This window comes from Salmo salar, chromosome ssa23 (genome assembly GCF_905237065.1).
Source record: "Salmo salar chromosome ssa23, Ssal_v3.1, whole genome shotgun sequence".
In the NCBI taxonomy this organism is placed as follows: Eukaryota; Metazoa; Chordata; class Actinopteri; order Salmoniformes; family Salmonidae; genus Salmo; species Salmo salar.
The window spans coordinates 1,107,774-1,122,160 of record NC_059464.1 but is presented as its reverse complement, the minus strand read 5'-3'; the positions used below and the strand labels follow the sequence as shown (position 1 = coordinate 1,122,160).

Sequence of the window (14,387 nt, the reverse complement as noted above, 5' to 3'; positions counted from 1 at the left end):
GAATGGTGTCTGTGAGTATAACAGAACTCAAATGGCAGGTCAAAACCTGAGAGATTCCTTTACAGGAAGTGGCCTGTCTGACCATTTCTTGAACTTCTTTTCCATCTCTATCATTTACTAAGGATCTCTGCTCTAACGTGACACTTCCCACGTCGTCCATAGGCGCTCAGAGCCCGGGAAAAAACAGAATGTCGTCATTCCAGCCCCAGGCTGAAACACATTATCGCCTTTCTCAAGTGGCCGATCAAGGGACACGGGCTTATGCGCATGACCCCGACCGCCCCCGCCTTTGTGATTTTTTCCTCTGTTTGCCGAAAAGGAGATTCCCTGTCGGAATATTATCGCTTTTCTACGAGAAAAGTGTCGTAAAAATTGATTTTAAACAGCGGTAGACATGCTTCGAAGTACGGTAATGGAATACTTAGAATTTTATTGTCACGAATTGCGCCAAGCGCGTGACACTTCTTTACTATTTCGGATAGTGTCTGGAACGCACGAACAAAACGCCGCTATTCGGATATAACGATGGATTATTTTGGACCAAACCAACATTTGTTATTGAAGTAGCAGTCCTGGCTGTGTATTCTGACGAAGACAACAAAAGGTAATGAAACTTTAATAATAGTAAATATGATTATGGTGAGTGCTAAACTTGCCGGGTGTCTAAATAGCGAGCCCGTGATGCCTGGGCTATGTACTTAGAATATTGCAAAATGTGCTTTCACCAAAAAGCTATTTTAAAATCGGACATATCGAGTGCATAGAGGAGGTCTGTATCTATAATTCTTAAAATAATTGTTATGCTTTTTGTGAACGTTTATCGTGAGTAATTTAGTAAAATGTTAGCGAATTCCCCGGAAGTTTGGTTAGGGTTAGGGTTAGGGTTAGGGTTAGAGGTTAGGGTTAGGGTTAGGGTTAGGGTTAGGGTTAGGGTTAGTATGCTAGTTCTGAACGTCACATGCTAATGTAAAAAGCTGTTTTTTGATATAAATATGAACTTGATTGAACAAAACATGCATGTATTGTATAACATAATGTCCTAGGGTTGTCATCTGATGAAGATCATCAAAGGTGAGTGCTGCATTTAGCTGTCTTCTGGGTTTTGGTGACATTATATGCTGGCTTGAAAAATGGGTGTCTGATTATTTCTGGCTTGGTACTCTGCTGACATAATCTAATGTTTTGCTTTCGTTGTAAAGCCTTTTTGAAATCGGACAGTGTGGTTAGATTAACGAGAGTCTTGTCTTTAAATGGCTGTGAAATAGTCATATGTTTGAGAAATTGAAGTAATAGGATTTTTAAGGTTTTGAAAATCGCGCCACAGGATAGCAGTGGCTGTTACGTAGGTGGGACGAATTCGTCCCGCCTAGCCTAGAGAGGTTAATGCAACCGCTGTGTCAGATTTTCAAATAGCTTTTCGGCGAAAGCACATTTTTCAATATTCTGAGTACAGAGCTCACCATCAAAGCAAGCTATACAGATACCAGCAAAGTTCTGGAGTTGTCACGACTCCCACCGAAGGTGGCGCCCCCTCCTGCTCGGGTGGCGCTCGGCGGTCGTTGTCACCGGTCTAGTAGCTGCCACTGATTCCTTTTTGTTTTCCCCCTTTCTGTTATTGTTTGCACCTGTCCGTAGTTGGCTATATTAGCTAGTTGGCCCGCCTGCTCTTTGTGCGGGATTGTTTCCTCTGTGTGTTGCTTGGGTAAGCGCTGTCTGTATTTTGCGCTAGTGCATCGTGTTGCGCTCACTGTATTTTGTCCCCTGTGTTTGGGGCACTTTCATTTTGTGTGCGCTAAGTTCGCATGTTGGGTTGGCAGGTGTTTTGCTTTTCGAGCATTAAAAGCTATAACCCTTCTCGCTGCTTCCTGCGTCTGTTTCCTCCTCCACTACACCTGAGCCTTACAGGAGTCAACTAAACTCAGAATTAGTATTATAAATATTCATTTACCTTTGCTGATCTTCGTCAGAATGCACTCCCAGGACTCCTACTTCCACAAGAAATGTTCATTTTGTTCGAAATACTCCATATTTATGTCCAAATACCTCCGTTTTGTTTGTGCGTTCAGATGACTATCCAAAGGCATAACGCGCAAGCGTAAATCCAGACACGAAAAGTCAAAATGTTTCATTACCGTTCGTAGAAACATGTCAAACGTTGTTTACAATCAATCCTTAGGGTCTTTTTAACATAAAACGTTGATAATATTCCAACCGGACAATAGCGTATTCATTCAAGAAGAAAAAGAAGGAACAGTGCGCTCGCGGGCTCGCACATAACCAAGTCCTTTGTCCTTAGGCAGTCCACTGATTGTCTGAGCTCCTATTTTCTGCCCAGTAACAGGAGAAGGATGAAACAAGTTTCTAAAGTCTGTTGACAGCCAATGGAAATCCTTAGGAAGTGCAACGTGACCCCACAGACACTGTAGTTTCTCAGATTTCCCACTTCCTGGTTGGATTTTTCTCAGGTTTTTGCCTGCCATATGAGTTCTGCTATACTCACAGACATCATTCAAACAGTTTTAGAAACTTCAGAGTGTAATATGCATATCCTACCTTCTGAGTCTTCTGAGTCTGCATATCCTACCTTCCTACCTTCTGAGTCTGAGTAGGAGGCAGTTTAATTTGGCCACGTTTTTCATCTGAACGTGAAAATACTGCCCCCTATCCTTAACAGGTTCCTAGGCCACCATTGAAAATAAGAATTTGTTCTTATTAACTGACTTGCCTAGTTAAATAAAAATAAAATAAAAAAATGTTTAATGATGCAATTGATGTCTTGCAAGAAAAATCCTATCACACCGTAGTATGACAGTGCAAATTCAGTGTTCTCCAAGGAAAATAAATCTTTGCACGCATATCTTCTTATCGATGTCCTGGGTTCGGGCGGCTCGCCGTCCTTGGTGGAACTGAAGCCATACTCAAAAAACCTGATCTGTTTTACAAACAGGATCACACAATATATACACCATGAGTACCTTTTCATATAACCATTAATATCGTGTTTAGCTATAATCTCTTACAGGAATGAGAAAATAAAACTTTGTCAAAATGCTGTACACTGTAACTACAGCACCAGGCTCACGTGGACTGAACAATAGACTAGCCTGGGCAAATAGCACTTACAGGTAATTTCTTATAAAGTAATCTAAAACATAAATGTAAGTGGATTATGATAGTAGTTAATCACATTTGATACTAGTATGCAAACAAATAGTTCGCCATGCATGATTAGCATGATCACTAACCTTTACTATTTTAATTGATCGATAACTGAGCTAGACTAAATGTTAACGGCTTGTGCGTATGCTTGGTTAAGTATGAACACGCACAAAATGCTAGCAACAGCGTAGCTAGCCTAATCGCTAGCAGCTCGTTTTCCTTATGAAATCTCACCAAATCCTGGCGTCAATCTTTCCCTCAATCCATTCACAGCACGTTTGTATAGATAATTGAGTGTTAATATCCAGTTCTCTCTTTTTTAGTTCAGTTTTATACAACTTCTCAATGATTTGAAGCTTAGTTTTCCTTCCATGGAATGGCAGTAGCTCTTCGCGTTCCGTTTTAGCTATTTTTTTTTGCATGTTGGCGCCAACTGGTGTATCACGTGAGGTTAGGAGAGGGACTAAGCGAATATTGAGTTTTGATTGGCTCAAAATAAACTGCTCGTCATGCAGCTTCTGACAGCTGATTTGTAATAGCTGTCAACTTAAACATATCAATAGCCATATCGTATAATATGATTGGTTCCTGGAATCTCACTAGTAATGATTAGTATTCAACATTAGTTGACCTGCGTTACAATATGACATACCAATTATTTTCAGCCTACGTTTCATTTCAGGGCTGGCTTTTCTTTGAATGTTACCACCCACCAGCATGGCATTGTTTATTAATTAGAAACAGCTGTATATTTATTCCTCTTCGTGACTGAGATGAGCCAAACAGCATTGAGTCCATTTAGCCGCCTGAGCCATGGAGCAAATAAAAATTGTGCAAACTTGTGTTTTTTCTGCAAACTTATGCAGAAAATTATCATAAACCATTGGATAATTTATAAATGTAAACTTATTTTTCAACTAGTCTTTAAAAAAAAAAAAAGACGATTTTATGAATGGTATAATTGTGTGATGTGATAACATTTTGCAAACCCGCTCCCCTTGTCACCCCAAGATGAATGGTTTTGACTAGTGATGCATCGATATGACATTTTGAGCTATACCGATAACCAATATAAAAAAAATGTGCGGCCTTTTAAGCATTCTAGTACAGTTAAATAGTTAACACACACATATGGACGCAGCGGTCTAAGGCACTGCATCTCCGTGTAAGAGGTGTCACTACTGTCCCTGGTTCGAATCCAGGCTGTATCACATCCGGCCGTGATTGGGAGTCCCATAGGGTGGCGCACAATTGGCCCGTCATTGTAAATAAGAATTTGTTCTTAACTGACTTGCCTAGTTAAATAAAGGTTACACACACACACACACACACACACACACACTGACCAAAAAGTTATTTTGTTGGCATTTACGCATGTCCCCGCTACCAGTAAAACATAATCAAAACCTATTTCTTTCACTTACTTGCTGTGCTGTTTCGTTGTTCATTTGCTCAGTCATTTCATTCTCAACCAGGATTTCTATGGAACGCCGTTTGGGTCTTTGCGTGTCAAAAAAGATATACGTCAAATAGCACTATTCGATGTGTCAAATAAGCTTGTTGACCAATCGGGACCTGAATATGACTGTACGTCACATAATAATTTAACTCGTTCATAAAAAATGTACGTAGTTATTACACATTGATTACACTATCACTCGTATTTCATTTGTCACAACAATTCATCGATACGTATGCTATGATGCTGGTAAAGTTGTCTCGCGCACCTACAGCAAAGATTTTCTACTATCTATCTATCTAGCTCATGGATGCAAACAATGTTCTTCCCCAAAAACATAGCAAAACAGCATAATCTGTTTCAGTAGCTATAGTTAGCTAGCTAACTATATAGCTAGGTGTCATCTAAAATAATCCTAATTTATAAAACAATTCTTATTTGATTAATGGTGGTCGGACCCATCTATGTGAAGCTAGCCACAATAAGAATTAGCCACAATGGACTTTGCGGTTAGCCTTCGAAATAAAAGTATGACATTCACAGTGATACAAATTAATACAAATAGTAGAATTATGCAATAGTTGAATAGATCATGCTAAACAAGGTTGGAATGTCATATAAAATCAACAAAAGACAATAATTTGTTCATTTGACAAAAATCTGTTGAAATCACACTGGATGAATTATACTGTTTTGGAGTCTGATAACTCTGAGGAGGACGTTGGGTGCATACTTATTTCATTATTGTACAGCCTTACCTATGGATTGTGGATCAATGACATGGTGTATCAGTCTACTCAGTGACACCCAGAGAACATTAGAGTTCTAGCTCTTATTGAGGGACTCTGAAACAACTGTGAATTGAGCCACATTTATTGTCAACCTATGTATATTGAACACTATTCCAGAGGAAAAACAATACTGCGTGGATGATTTGGAGTCTGATAACTCTGAGGAGGACGTTGGGAAAAAATATATTTGGTATTGAGTAGACTGTTACCCCATTTCATTGATCCCCAATCCTTAGGTAAAGTTGTACAGTGTAATATGAATGTCAAAACGCACAATAGGCTGACTGGGGAGGTGATTTCACAGAGTAACAGTCCCGCGATAAGAGCTACAACACTAATATTTGCGTAAACTCTTCACAGTTGTGTTCTGTGGGTGTCACCGAGTAGACTGAAACCCCATTTCATTGCCTCACATTGCTTCACAACCTTGTTTAACATTATCTAGTCTAAATATGACATGATTCCACCAATCGTAACCTTCTGCATCACTTTCAAATATGTACTTTTGTTTTGAAGGCAAACCGCAAATTCCACTATTGTGCCTAATCCTTATTGTGGCTAGCTTCACAACACATAACCCGGTTAGGTCGAGCCTCACGAGCCGGATGAAGCTAGCTGGCTGCTTATAACGTTGGCTTTGGACAACAGGGTTAAGTAGCTGGCTAGCTATTTATTTTCATGAACTGAAGCTCAATTTCAATAGGCGAACAACAAGTGGCTACCTAGCTAATACTTACTCACAAGGATTCCTAAATCATTGCTAAGAATAGTGAAAATGACGGAAGTTTCTACTGGTTATTGTTTTCAGGCTGGTTGTATTGGTGCTAGCTAGGTACCAAGCTAAAGCTAGCTAGCTACCCCAGAAATTGCGGTCGAAAAAATAATGCTTTATTACCAAAGGGGTATTGTAAACACATGGTTCGTGGCCGGTGTTTGCTTGTTTGCAGACTTTTTTGTACAGCTTTGACAGTGCTACTGCTAGTAGTAGTGGCGCTTGGCTTGCACGTTCAAATTCAGAACACACAACATTCTATAATAGAACTGTGTTATTTGACGTGTCAAATGTATTCTTTCTAACTATTTCTATGGCGGATTCGCAGATGCAATTTATGGAAGATGCCAAAACTTTGGCGATAATAATAGATGGAGAAGTCAAAAATAGAAAACAGAAACCAAAACTCTGCACACTGCTGCTCATGCTCCCAGGTGATTTTATTGTAACACAATTTCAACCCTTAGGTCTTCATCAGGTATCCTTTATCCCAGGTGGGGGGTGAAAGTTGTTATATATAGTACTCAGTGACATCACTTCCTGAAACAGGAGGTAAAGTGTATAACATTAGGTCCACAATATTAACATTCAATTTATCAAAATATAAGATCATACACAAAGTATGTGATAAATATTTACAGTAATATATATATTTACAGTAATATATATATATTTACAGTAATATATATATATATATATATATACACACTATCGTTCAAAAGTTTGCGGTCACTTAGAAATGTCCTTGTTTCTGAAAGAAAAGCACATTTGTTGTCCATTAAAATAACATCAAATTGATCAGAAATACAGTGTAGACATTGTTAATGTAAATGACTATTGTAGCTGGAAACGTCCGATTTTTTATGGAATATCTACATAGGCGTACAGAGGCCCATTATCAGCAACCATCACTCCTGTGTTCCAATGGCACGTTGTGTTAGCTAATCCAAGTTTATAATTATAAAAGGCTAATTGATCATTAGAAAACCCTTTTGCCATTATGTTAGCACAGCTGAAAATCCTTATTAAAGAAGCAATAAAACTGGCCTTTAGACTAGTTGAGTAACTGGAGCATCCGCATTTGTTGGTTCGATTACAGGCTCAAAATGGCCAGAAACAAATACCTTTCTTCTGATACTCGTCAATCTATTCTTGTTCTGAGAAATGAAGGCTATTCCTTGCGAGAAATGGCCCCGGTGCACAACTGAGCAAGAGAACAAGTACATTAGAGTGTCTAGTTTGAGAAACAGATGCCTCACAAGTCCTCAACTGGCAGCTTCATTAAAAAGTACCCGCAAAACACCAGTCTCAACGTCAACAGTGAAGAGGCGACTCTGGGATGCTGGCCTTCTAGGCAGAGTTGCAAAGAAAAAGCCATATCTCTGTCCAGTGTCTGTGTTCTTTTGCCCATCTTAATCTTTTTATTTTTTTATTGGCCAGTCTGAGATATGGCTTTTTCTTTGCAATTCTGCCTAGAAGGCCAGCATCCCGGAGTCGCCTCTTCACTGTTAATATTGAGACTGGTGTTTTGCGAACTGAAGATGTTCTGAGGGTAACCTTAATCACCAATGACTGCCAGGGTAGGGAAGATTGAATACTAAGACTATCTCATCCATCTAAACTGGAACAACCATCTCAGTAATGTGTGCAATAAATCCAATTACGAACAAATTGGATACGTTTAAAAAAAAAAACTGTTCTTTATCTTTGTGTAGCATTAATCAACCAATCAACATTAATCAACCAATCAATTTACATGCAAAACCAGATATTACAGTAAAACAAATAATTCTGAAAATCTCCAATAGCTCATGCTGGAAAATATTATACAGTTGAAGTCGGAAATGTACATACACCTTAGCCAAATACATTTAAACTCAGTTTTTGACCATTCCTGACATTTAATCCTAGTAAAAATTCTCTGTCTTAGGTCAGTTAGGATCACCACTTTATTTTAAGAATGTGAAATGTCAGAATAATAATAGAGAGAATGATTTACTTCAGCTTTTATTTCTTTCATCACATTCCCAGTGGGTCAGACGTTTACATAGACTCAATTAGTATTTGGTAGCATTGTCTTTAAAACGTTTCGGGTAGCCTTCCACAAGCTTCCCACAATAAGTTGGGTGAATTTTGCCCATTCCTCCTGACAGAGCTGGTGTAACTGAGTCAGGTTTGTAAGCCTCCTTGCTCACACACCCTTTTTCAGTTCTGCCCACACATTTTCTATAGGATTGAGGTCAGGGCTTTGTGATGGCCGCTCCAATACCTTGACTTTGTTGTCCTTAAGCCATTTTGCCACAACTTTGAAAGTATGCTTGAGGTCATTGTCCATTTGGAAGACCCGTTTGCGACCAAGTCTTCAGATGTTGCTTCAACATATCCACATAATTTTCCTTCCTCAAGATGCCATCTACTTTGTGAAGTGCACCAGTCCCTCCTGCAGCAAAGCACCCCCACAACATGATGCTGCCACCCCCGTGCTTCATGGTTGGGATGGTGTTCTTCGGCTTGCAAGCCTCCCCCTTTTTCCTCCAAACATAACAATGGGCATTATGGCCAAACAGTTCTATTTTTGTTTCATCAGAACAGAGGACATTTCTCCAAAAAGTACTATCTTTGTCCCCATGTGCAGTTGCAAGCCATAGTCTGGCTTTTTTATGGCGGTTTTGGAGCTGTGGCTTTTTCCTTGCTAAGCGGCCTTTCAGGTTATGTCGATATAGAACTAATTTTACTGTGGATATAGATACTTTTGTACCTGTTTCCTCCAGCATCTTCACAAGGTCCTTTGCTGTTGTTCTGGGATTTATTTGCAATTTTCGCACCAAAGTACGTTTATCTCTAGGAGACAGAACACGTCTCCTTCCTGTGCGGTACGACAGCTGTGTGGTCCCATGGTGTTTATACTTGCGTACTATTGTTTGTACAGATGAACGTGGTACCTTTAGGCATTTGGAAATTGCTCCCAAGGATGAACCAGACTTGTGGAGGTCTACAATTTGTTTTCTGAGGTCTTGGCTGATTTCTTTTGATTTTCCAATGATGTCAAGCAAAGCGGCACTGAGATTGAAGGTAGGCCTTGAAATACATCCACAGGTACACCTCCAATTGACTCAAATGATGTCAATTAGCCTTTCAGAAGCTTCTAAAGCCATGACATCAATTTCTGGAATTTTCCAGCTGTTTAAAGGCACAGTCAACTTAGTGCATGTAAACTTCTGACCCACTGCAATTGTGATACAGTGAATTAAAAGTGAAATAATCTGTCTCTTTGTCACGATCGTCAAAAGGAGTGGACCAAAGCGCAGCGTGGTAAGTGTTCATCGTATTTTATTTACCTCAGAACACTACAAACAAAAAGGAATAAACAATGAATATGACCGTAACGTCTTGTAGGCTTAACAAGCAGCACAAAATAAAGATCCCACAACTACAGGTGGGGAAAGGCTGCCTAAGTATGATTCCTAATCAGAGACAACGATAGACAGCTGCCTCTGATTAGGAACCATACTCAGCTCAAAACAAAGAAATAGACATCAAAGAATGCCCACCCCACACCCTGACCTAACCACATAGAGAAACAAACCCTCTCTCAGGTCAGGGCGTGACACTCTTAACAATTGTTGTAAAAATTACTTGTGTCATGCACAAAGTAGGTGTCCTAACCTATTTGCCAAAACTATAGTTTGTTAACAAGAAATGTGTGGAGTGGTTGAAAAACGAGTTTTAATGACTCCAACCTAAGTGTATGTAAACTTCCGACTTCAAATGTATATGGTTCTATGTAGAACCCTTATTGCCTTCCAAAGAATCTTCAAAGAACCCTTTCTTCCAAAAACGGTTCTTAGGATGTTTATAGTTTCTAGGTAAAACCCTTTGACTTACAAAGAACCCTTTTCTTCCTAAAATTGTTCTTCTGATCAAAACGGTTTATGGTAAAACCTTATCCCTCTGCAAAGAACCCTTTTGGAACCCTTTTTTTCTAAGAGTGTACTTGATCTGTTTTCTTACTTATCTGAAGTATTTGAGAAGTTTTCTTCTTAGAACATGCCCTCGTTATTAACGGCGGCACTGAATGATGAAAGTTGTATAGTGTTCACTGTACACGACTTCACTGTATTTGTGAAAGGAGTGACTGAAACAAAGTCGCTCTGGAGAGGAAGGTCTGCTAAATGACTCAAATGTCAAATCTAACATGTTCATTTGTAATGTTCATTGTAATCTCTCAGTGGGCAGACTATGTAACAAATATGGTATCTGATGCAATTACCCAAGATTTTATGTTCATTGTAATCATACTGTATTCACCACCACTCGAGTATGACCAAAGAGCTGTAAAGGATTTGTTTGGCATATATTTAAGTAAACAAACTCAATACAGACACAATTCATATTTTATTGAGAAAAAGTTCCAAATCATGTTCAACATTGATTGTACAGAGTTCGAATCACAGGTCTAGGGGGTGCTCGTAACCTCCCTAACAAATTGAACCCCGAATAAGTATGAGAAAATTTGAAGACATGCAGTGTGTATACACTATAGCATGTGGCATATTGATTATGGATTACAGTGCCACTAGATCAAGGACACATCTCTTAGTTCATATTGCTGTTGTCCCCAAACCACATTTTATCAGATGTTCTCAGTCTACCATAAACCTCCAATTGGTCCTCCTCAAAGCAGTAATGACAGACTCAGCAGTAGTGGAGGAGGATGTTTAGGAGGAGGTAGGGCACACAGGCTCTCCCTCAACCATGTACCACACCTCGTTGTGCCTGTTCAGAATCTTCTTTGGGCTGAAGGACACACAAAATATTAATGTTTGAAAAAAGTATTTTGGTGGAATTTGGTTAGATGTTGGATATGAGTATATTGAAGGATTTGTATCTGTGCTCTCACCTGTCATATCCCACACCATAGTGGTAGTCTTTGTTGTAGGTGGCCTGGACTTTGTCTAGCTGCCTTTTCAGCAGCATGGAGTTTACACTGGATGTCAAAGACATCATCCATCCACCGTAGCTCCTCACGTACACTTTCATGTCTGGCATCTCAGTAAAGTACACCTGCACGGGGAAATCACAATGACATCCACATTGTTAACCAGCGATCTTTAAAAAAAACATGACATACTTGATGTGTTCAAATGGTATGTGTTTTTTCAAATACTTAAGCTGCGCTCGATTGAGCTTGCCTGGCTCAATGGCGCCATGGAACAGTCCCAAAAGTGCAAACCCTGCCCACCTGACACTATAAAAGCTATATCTAAGTATTTGAAAGATACTTCTTGAACCCAAGTCTGATAGACAATCATATTATGTTCAACTTATATTCAGTTTTTTTAAAGTGCCTGGTGGGTGAGGTTTTTACTTTTGGGACTATTCCATTGGGCCAGGCAAGCACAATTGAGCTCAGCTTAAGTATTTGAAAAAACCCACTCAATAAAACACACAAATACTACAGACCCCTGGCTACTGATGTGGATGTCATTGTGTCAGGTTTACATGTTTTTGACAGGTGTCAGCAATATGGTAATAGCTCCACTTTACCCTCTGATAGGCTAAGTGGAAGTTTCACCATATTGCTTTTACCAATCAAATCCTCTCAGATCATGTACATAGGGCGTAGGGTCTATTTAGGATTTGGCTTTACCTTGTCATCAGTGGGTTGGGGAGGAGTCATCTGATGGGTAGACGGTAGGAGGAAGCTGAGGGTGAAGACAGACGACCCCCACATCTTCTTCTTCTCTTCAATTTTGACAGTCACCGGAGCTGTCATGTCAATGTTGACGCCTATAGGAAAAATCTGTGTAAGCACTTGTTACCAGGTATACACACACGCATGGAAGCAGATTCATGCACGTGCATCCACACACACACAAATAGATTGACACACACACACACACACACCAGCCTTGTTGGATCCGGTGATATAGTTGAAGAGTCTCCTGAAGGCAGTGTAGGTGGCCTTGTCCATGAAGTATGCTTCCTCATCTGTTGACACCCATTTCACTGAGTTATAGTGGCGCACCTGTAACACAGGCACAAACCTTCACTCAAGAGTCCTCTGCTGTAGAGTGTATTTGAGTTGCAGATGTTGGGGATGGGATTAAGATGAGTCTGCGCAAAAAGGGCATAACTGATCTACAACCCTGCAAAACTGATCTACAACATTTTTCAGATTACCGAAACCCAATACGATAACCAAAATGGGGATGATAATGATGATCATCATGTTGTTGATTTGATATATTTTAATGCAAATGCTATTGTTTTGTATCTGCTACCCTGATCAACAACTAAACATAAAAAAATTGGTCACAAAAAAGGTGGTGAAACAAACTAAGTTGTAGCCCCAATGTGCCATTCATTTGTGCTGCACAAGACTGACCTCATAATCGTCATTCTTGCACACCAGATCATAGAGCAGACATTCCTTTGACTCTGTGCAGAAGCGAGACTCAGAAGAGTTTCTAAAGGAAACAGTGGAAAACAAATCAATAAAGAACAATAGCATACGATTTAGCACGGATACTGTTCATTCACTATACAAACAGTATTATTCTGAAACGCGTGGTTATGATGTGTGAAAAGTAATAACAGAAGTGTATTATAACTTCCTTACCCAACTCTGGCTTCAGCAGTCAAGATGAGAACCAAGCCAACCAACCCTGCCAAATAAACCCTGAAGTACACACAAACAGTCAGTGTCATCACATTAAAAACCTAAAGTACACACAAACAGTCAGTGTCAACACATTAACCTAAAGTACACACAAACAGTCAGTGTCATCACTTAGACACACTTTCATACTCTTTCACACTCTTCACATATGGTGCTGCTACTCTGTTGATTATCTATCCCGATTGCCTAGTCACTTTTACCCCTACCTACGTGTACATATTACCTCAACAACATTCTACCCGTGCACAATGACTCGGTACTAGTACTCCTTGTATTTAGCCTCGTTATAGTTATTTTATTGTTACCATTTCCTTTTTTATTTAGCAAATTATTCTTAGTTTTTAACTCTGCATTGTTGGGAAAGGGCTCGGAAGTAAGCATTTCACTGTAAAGTCTACTACACATGTTGTATTCAGCGCATGTGACAAATACATTTGATTTGAAAACCTAAAGTACACAAAACAGTGTGTCATCACATGAAAAACCTAAAGTACACACAAACAGGCAGTGACATCATCTTATGAAAAATATATCATACAGACATAACTCATTAAGATTGCAATATTGTAATACTTTAAAAGACAGAAACTATGTTACTACACATTTCTATTTCTATACAAATCACTCTTCCTTTAATTACTTAACACCATAACAAATCAAACAAACCTAATCAATGCAATGATAACCTATCATTTCTACTTACATTGTGCTGAGTGTGACTTTTAGATCAGCTCAGTTCAGATGCATTCACTGGCCTGAGGGAAATGCTTGCAGAGAAACTATTTATACCAACTGAGGGTTATTTGCATCAGTCCCCAAAACACGCCCATTTCACCACAGAATGTACAATGGACTTCACACGCTTAAGAGAGGAAAAGGTGGTTTATAAATAAGTGTGTGCCAAGTTAGATAACGTGAGACGATTGATCTTGATGCGTCTTTGAAAAGCAAGTATAGGCTTATTGAGAAAGAGGCTGTGACTAGATCCATCACGTGTAGTAGACTATTAAATATTTCTGTTTCGTAATTAAAGCCTTTGCTGTTTCGCAATAACAGCCTGGCTGTCACGTTTAGACTAAATGAATAGCACTTGCATGTAATTTGTTCACTGAGCACTGCTGGTTCGACATTACCAATCACTAGATGGAGTAGCCCTGTTTATAACTGGTGCTAACATGGACTCTTTGTCCTGATCTTGTCCACATTCTGATTGTGCCCACATTTTTAGACAGATGTAGATGATTTAAAGACACATTGTGATCAGATCTTTCTTACCACCTCTGGTTATTATGATATTACATTTATAATGTAGAGTGAAATTAAAATAAAAAAATTGGTTGCACATTGGGCAAACATTTTCCAATTCATATCAAATCATATTCCCCACCTATAAAAGCAGATAGGACAGCACTTTTGCACGACCCAAAGAGCTCAGCTTTTACCCCCACAAAGAGGAGAGTAGCCTAGAAAACAGAACTCTGGGGTGTATCTCAATAGTCAAAAAGGGCTTAATTTCGAAACATT

At 39.3% G+C, this 14,387-nt stretch overlaps 1 protein-coding gene across 1 annotated transcript; it reads right to left on the bottom strand.

Moving 5' to 3' along the window:
• Nucleotides 1-10,557: 10,557 nt before the first annotated feature.
• LOC106583889 (heme-binding protein 2) lies at nucleotides 10,558-13,833 on the bottom strand. The gene is made up of 7 exons (XM_014168515.2): nucleotides 13,567-13,833; nucleotides 12,804-12,863; nucleotides 12,570-12,651; nucleotides 12,089-12,209; nucleotides 11,832-11,971; nucleotides 11,082-11,245; nucleotides 10,558-10,978 (listed from the first exon to the last, which is right to left on the bottom strand). Coding segments are annotated over exons 1-7 (648 nt in total). The 5' UTR covers nucleotides 13,569-13,833; the 3' UTR covers nucleotides 10,558-10,899.
• Nucleotides 13,834-14,387: the final 554 nt, after the last annotated feature.

Excerpts from the sequence above, each read along its gene's own strand:
- LOC106583889 (XM_014168515.2), bottom strand. Across the intron at positions 11,246-11,831 it reads CCCAACCCACTGATGACAAG|GTGTACTTTACTGAGATGCC; the intron begins GTAAAGCCAAAT and ends TTCCCCGTGCAG. Across the intron at positions 10,979-11,081 it reads TATGGTGTGGGATATGACAG|CCCAAAGAAGATTCTGAACA; the intron begins GTGAGAGCACAG and ends TGTGTCCTTCAG.